Source organism: Equus caballus, chromosome 1, assembly GCF_041296265.1.
Source record: "Equus caballus isolate H_3958 breed thoroughbred chromosome 1, TB-T2T, whole genome shotgun sequence".
Taxonomy (NCBI): Eukaryota; Metazoa; Chordata; class Mammalia; order Perissodactyla; family Equidae; genus Equus; species Equus caballus.
Genome location: NC_091684.1, coordinates 95,281,182 through 95,287,181, shown reverse-complemented (window position 1 = coordinate 95,287,181; position 6,000 = coordinate 95,281,182). Strand labels below are relative to the sequence as shown.

The window sequence follows — 6,000 nt, the reverse complement described above, 5'->3', positions numbered from 1 at the left end:
CCTAGACACATACTCAGGGCCCATTCTTGGGATCAAAGGGCAAACATCACAGTCTGCCCCAGGCACCCCTTCCCCACCCCATGGGCACCTGCTGTGTGCTTTGCCTTGAAACCCCCTATCGTGTGCTCTTGCCGGTGGGGCTGCATCTCATCTTCCTGTCCTAGAGAAGGAAGGCCCCTCCTTACCCCTCTGCTTACCTGAGAGGCCAAGCACCCCGCCTGCTGTGAAGGGCCCTCGGCTCAGTGTGGGCACCTTTCAGCCCATTTAATCCTCACAATAACACTTCAGGGGACATTCTGTTATTGTCTCCCCCCATCAAGGATGGGGACATTGAGGCTGGGAGAAATGAAGGGACTTGCCCCAGGGGGTCTTGGAACCCAGGAGCTCTGCCTCCAGTGCCTGTCTCCATTTTCACCTGCTTGGCCCGCCTGTCCCTCCCACAGAGGCCGCTGCCTCTCTGGCTGGCTCCTTGCCTGCTGGGCCTGGCACGAACAGCATCCGCGGCCCAGCGATGAGCTCACTGGAGCAGTGTGACAGCCCTTCCTGGCTAAAGGGACTGGTGCCGCTGGTGGGATTTCAGGAGGGCCGGCAGGCCCGGGGCCGGACTAGGCTCCCGCGAGGCCCGGAGGCAGCCCTCAGGCGGCTCCCTGCAGCATCTTTGCGCTCCGGGCTGGACCAGGCTCGCGGCCGGGAGGGGCGGGGGGCGGCAGCTTCGTTAGGCCGCTCGGCGTCCCCTGTCCCCTCGCCCTACCTGATTTCAGCTCCTGCTCCTTCCTCTTGCCCGGGGTTGACCTATCTCTATTAATCCATTCAGCGCGTGTGTTGTGTGTACCCCCGCCTCTCCCCGCCCTCCGCCCCCAACTATTGGAGGCAGGGCAGGGGCCAGAGGAGTGGACCTGGGTGGGGAGGGGCCACCCAGAGCTCCAGAATAGGGGAGACCTCAAGAGAGGTGCAGAGACAGGCTCAGACAGGGAATCCGAGAGCGTGGCCGCGCGGGGTGGAGACGCCCAGGGGGTGCGCGGGTGCCTCCGGAGCTCGAGAGGGCTGGGAGGCCGACCTGCGCCCCGGAGGGCCAGGGGGTTGTGCCTGGCCAGTCGTCTTGCTGTCCCCGGGATCCCTGTCTCCTCCACTCGCATGCAGGTCTCTAACCCCCTCCCGGCGCCCCTGGGGCGTCACCACGCCCCGAGCGCACCCCATCCCTGGGCGATCTGAGTGGCCTGTGGCTCCACGGCTCTCTTCTTCGCTGTGTGACCTGGGGTGCTTCCTGCCCAACTCGTCGGGCTTTGGTGACCGGCAGCAGTCTTCTCGCCTGGGCCGGCCACACACGGACCGCCCTCTCCGTTACCTCCCATCCACTTCGGGCCACATCGTCCCCAGGGGCGCGGGTGGTGATCGCCCTCTCCAGGGGGCATTTTACCCTCCCCTACCCACCGCAGTGTCCGTCAGGTCCCAGTGGCCGCTGGGCAGATGGCCAGTCTACAGTGTCCAGGCCGAGTGTGTGGGGACAGGTGGCTGGGAGGTGTCAGGGCCCTAGGGTTTACTGCCCACCGATGCGGATTCGAGTCTCTAACGTGTGAGTTTGGGTAAGACCTAACTCGCCCTCTGTGTCTCAGTTTTTTCTTATCAACTAATTAAGAACACCCATTTCACGAGGTTGTTGTAAAGATCGGACCTGAGGCTGTAAAGTGTTGGGGCGGCGTGGGGCACAAGGTAGGTGCTCAATAAAAAGGAGCTGCTGTTATTAATTTCAACTCCAGCCTTGAGATGCTGACCTGGCGCAGACCCAGCGCTCACCAGTTGGGGGACCCTCAAGGTCGAGGAGGGAGGGATCACGTCGAAGGGGTGGGGGGAGGTATGCGTGGGCCCCCTCCTGCCCCCAGCCCCTCTTTGGCCCCAGATGCAAACCCTCTACAGCCCCTAGCCCTTCTCTGGACCCTAGTTGGGGCCGCCGCCCTCCCACCGCGGCCCACCTGAGGCCAGGATGTGCCTCCGGCCGGCGGAATCTGGAGCAGCGCCCGTCACTCCCTCGAGCCTGTCTGCTGGGAACCGCCCCGCCCTGCGCCCCCCGCCCCCCCTCCGCGAGGCGGGCCGGCCCTGGGGCGCCTTAAAAGGCAGAGCTGACACTCCGGTCGTAGCCGCGGCTAGCAGGATCCAACGTCGCTGCGGATACCCTTAACAACCTCGCAGACCCCCCGCCATGGCCAGCAAAGGCTTGCAGGACCTGAAACAGCAAGTGGAGGGGGCGGCCCAGGAAGCCGGTGAGGCCAGCGCGCGACCCGGGGCACACGCAGCGGGCGCCCGGCTGGAGGCACCCGGCAGAAGCCGGCGCTCTGCGCGGCCCAAAAGTGCGCGGGCGGCTCAGCCTCAGAAGGGCCCCCCGGGACGCAGGGACCCGGCAGGACGCCCGCCCGGACCAGCCCAGGGGATGATGCCTTGCGGGAGGCGGGGGAACAGCTGCGCCCCAAGACTGGAGCCATCACGGGAGGCTGCGCCGACGGGGAGCGGCCCCACCCCGGTCCTTAGGGGAGGATGAAAGTCCATGAGACAGCGTGCTCTGCCCGCTGGGGGCTCCACGCACGGGACGGGATGGGATGGGGAGATGGCTCCAGACTCCATGGGCTTTGAGACCTCCTCCCACCGACTTGGGAAAAATGTTCCCTTACTTTTAAGTCCTCACCCAGGGGGCCTTCCCACCCTCCCGCGGCAGGGCAGCTCCCAGCCTTGGTTTCTCTGCCTCCACCCCTCTCCTCCTCAGACCTGAGGTTACAGTTGGGGGCCTCAGAGAGGGGGGTGGTGGGTTAGAGGCGAGGGGATGTGAGGAGACCCCTGGGCTCACCAGCGTCAGGTCTTCCCGCCTCCCTTGGGACTTCAGCTCCCCATCTGTCCTGCACACGTCCCAGTCAACAGACAGCATCCAAACCAACCCCTCCTTCACCAGTGCCCCAGGGAAAGCCCACAGTTGCCCCCCGAGACTAAAATGCTACCAGGAAGCCTCTGTCTACAGGACCCTTCCTCTGGGCCTCACTTTCCCCATCCGTAAGCTCCTTCTCAAAGCCTCCTTCTCTTTGGTCCTGACTGGCTGTCAGACAAAGCCCCCAGGAGCCTCTGTGAGCAGCAGATCTAGGGCCTGCCTGAGCCCCCACCCCCGTCCCCCAGCGTCTGGGTAAGGCAGGCACCTTCCTGTGAGCAGCAAGGATGAGTCAGTTCTCCGGAGGCCAGAGCCACCTGTCTGCCCATCCAGCATGGGGGAGGCATCTGAGCCCCTGGAAACCCTGTTCAGCACAGGCACAGAACTTGGGTCCAGAGGTGATGGCCCGAACTTGAAGTTGCCCCTCCTTTCTGCACTTGTTTCCTAATGCCTTAAGCCGCCTGCCCACAGGGCACTGGCATCCTTGCTTGTGTGCCCGGGGGCCAGGCACAGGAGGGAGGAGGTGGTGAGAGGGAGGAGGTGGTGAGAGGGCCTTGGAGAAGCGGGCGCCCCAGGGCAGGAAGTGGGATTCAGGCATCCAAGTCGGGCTTCTGGGGGAGAAGTTGCTCAGGAGGGCAGGGTTCTTCCTGGACCATGCCCAGCAGCAGCAGCCACAGCCCAGATGCAGCTCCAGCCCAGCCCGGCCCTGCCTGCCTTCCTCTGTGGGCATATTCTCAGCAATCCTGGAGATGGGAAGGGAAGCAGGCCAGAGGGGAGGGGCCCAGAGTTACAAATAAACAAGAACACCCAAGGGGCATGGAAAGGGCTCATGTGTCTCAGGCCTGGGTGGCCTTGGTCAAGGGATTTTTCCCTGGATGGCATTGGCCCCTTGGGCCAGTGGGACTGACTACTCTAGAGAACAGATAGGGGTGGCAATGTGGGGCCCCTATGGCTGCCCAATGGGGGGGCTAAAGGCCACATCTCTGTTCCAGTGACAGCGGCCGGAGCAGCAGTTCAGCAAGTGGTGGATCAGGCCACAGAAGCAGGGCAGAAAGGTCTGGTGGGGCCCAGCAGGCCGGGGGGGGTGGGGGGCGCAGTCAGTCCCAGCACACTTCCCACCCCACCCCGCCCCTGCCCGGGCACACCCTTTCCTCGGCAGCCCCTCTGTGCACACTGCCCCACGGCCTGCTTCCTGGGGAGGGAGACGGTGCCAGGCTCGCCTGCATAGCTCTGGTTCCCCAGGGCCCCACCGTCACACGCCCTCTCCCGCCCTCTCATTTCCATCCCCAGCCATGGACCAGGCGGCCAAATCTACCCAGGAAACCATCGACAAGACTGCTAACCAGGCCTCGGAGACTTTCTCGGGATTCGGGAAAAAATTGGGCCTCCTGAAATGACAGAGGGGAGCCATGGGTGACACCTCCAGGCCCTGAGCTCTGGTCAGCGGCTGCTCCCTGGCTTGCGCCTCATTAAAGCACGTGTCCCTACGCTGCGTCCACTTCTTGCCTCCACACAAGCTGGGCCCAGCTGTCCCTTGCCAAGAGCGGAGCCCCCATATCCAGAAACCCAGCCTCCACCTCCAGAGTCCTGGCACTCCAAATTAGGAAACCTAGACGGACTGTTCGGTTCCCATCGTCTCAGCCGCGTATCCAACCGCTCCCTCATGCGAAGTTCAGTCCCCATTTAGGTACGTGCCCCTCCCCGGCTCGATCCAGGAGCCAGCCCCCGGCCCCGGTTCCAAATCCGCTCCCCCAGCTCCAGGAAACCAGCCCCTCCTAGGAAGGGGATACTCGGTCCCCGGATCCTCGAGGGGCTGCGCTCGGGGCGCCCAGGGCCGGGGCCTCAGGAACTTCTCCCTGCGAGGGGCGCCGGAGCACCCCCAGGCTGGGCGCCGGGAGTTCCCGGGAACGACTCGGAGCCGCAAGGGCGGGGCTTCCGGCCCTCGCCGCCCCGCCCGGCCCGCGGGCTGTTTGTGCGCGGGCCCCTCCCGGCCGTGGGCCACCGAGCAGGTTGGGACAGGCGACTAAGCGCCTCGGACTTGTAGGGTCGGGCGCGGCCGCCAGGAGGAGCCCCGCCCACGCCGCGCCCCCCGGGGAGGGGCCTGCGCCGCACGGGGCCGCGCACGTGGACGAGAAGCGCGCGGACCGGGCTGGGCGCGTGCGCGCGTGAGCCCCTCATCCTCACCCCGAGCATCCCCCTCCGGGACCGGCCGGTATCTGTGGTGCGGGACGAAGGCCGGCATTTGCGTCGGGCACGTCCCCCAGAGGGACCAGGGTTCCCGCACACCTAAGTCCCTCCACCCCCCCCCCCCCCAGCATGTGCCCGCGCACGCGACACCAGCCCTAGGGACGCCCTGCTGATGAGTGACTCACAGTTGCCGCCGGATAAGGCCCGGCCCTGGCGCCGGCGCGGACTCCTGCGCCCCCTGCGTCCGCACTCCCTGCCACCCCTCGGCTGGCGACGCCGCGTCTCCTGCCCCTCCCCCCCGCCTTGGCTCATGATGCCCCCCGCTCCGGACGAGCGCGCTGTCTGCTGGAGCACGCGCGGAGTCAGGCCGCTTCGTCTCCCAAGCACCGCTTACGCGGCGCTTCCCAGTTAGGGGTAGATGGAGAGGAAAAGCGTCGTCCGTCCTCCCCACGGTGACCAGGCCGGCTTCCTGGGATGCCTTCCGCGCCCTGCCGCTAGGGGGCTGTGTCCCCCCTCCCCCCCGCCCCACCCTTCCCCGCTCCTACCGGCTCTCGCTGTGAGTGACGATCTGCACCGGTGACCTTTCCCTTCGCCAATCTGAGATCCCTCCCAAGCCGACAAGAGCATCTCCCACCCTCACCCCAGGGCGGAGCTCAGGTCCACGCTTGGTTCCCTGTTGCTGACTGTCCCCCAAAGAAGGCCTCCGAGGCTGCAAAGTGGGCCAAAGCTGCTTCCTCTGGCCCCAAAAGGTCTTTGAAGAGACACCCCAAGCATTCTGAGGGCGCTTCCAGTATCCAGCCCCTGCCTCCAGGAGCGGATGCCAGGGTCGGGAGAGACCGTTGGGGCCACGCCGGGAGGCCCGTGGAGCTGCACTGGCAGAGCCGTTGCAGCTTTTCTGGTGTGCA

At 65.7% G+C, this 6,000-nt stretch overlaps 1 protein-coding gene across 2 annotated transcripts; it reads left to right on the top strand.

Annotated features, from left to right (window-relative positions):
• Positions 1-561: 561 nt before the first annotated feature.
• Positions 562-4,395, top strand: ADIRF (adipogenesis regulatory factor). Of its 2 annotated transcripts, XM_070230051.1 has the most exons (5): positions 562-1,140; positions 1,614-1,710; positions 1,915-2,258; positions 3,901-3,963; positions 4,199-4,395. In XM_070230051.1, exons 3-5 carry the CDS (start codon positions 2,198-2,200, stop codon positions 4,303-4,305), a joined length of 231 nt encoding a protein of 76 aa, XP_070086152.1. In that variant the 5' UTR covers positions 562-1,140; positions 1,614-1,710; positions 1,915-2,197; the 3' UTR covers positions 4,306-4,395. The 2 variants fall into 2 exon arrangements, with proteins under 2 accessions (XP_070086152.1, XP_023504435.1); XM_023648667.2 differs by having other exon boundaries at positions 1,120-2,258.
• The last annotated feature ends 1,605 nt before the right edge of the window (positions 4,396-6,000 follow it).

What these genes read in the sequence shown, in the direction of transcription:
- ADIRF (XM_070230051.1), top strand. Translation starts at nt 2,198, where the DNA reads ATGGCCAGCAAAGGCTTGCAGGACCTGAAACAGCAAGTGGAGGGGGCG. An exon ending in GGGGGCGGCCCAGGAAGCCG is followed by an intron (nt 2,259 to 3,900) that starts GTGAGGCCAGCG and finishes TCTCTGTTCCAG; the next exon opens with TGACAGCGGCCGGAGCAGCA. An exon ending in CACAGAAGCAGGGCAGAAAG is followed by an intron (nt 3,964 to 4,198) that starts GTCTGGTGGGGC and finishes TTCCATCCCCAG; the next exon opens with CCATGGACCAGGCGGCCAAA.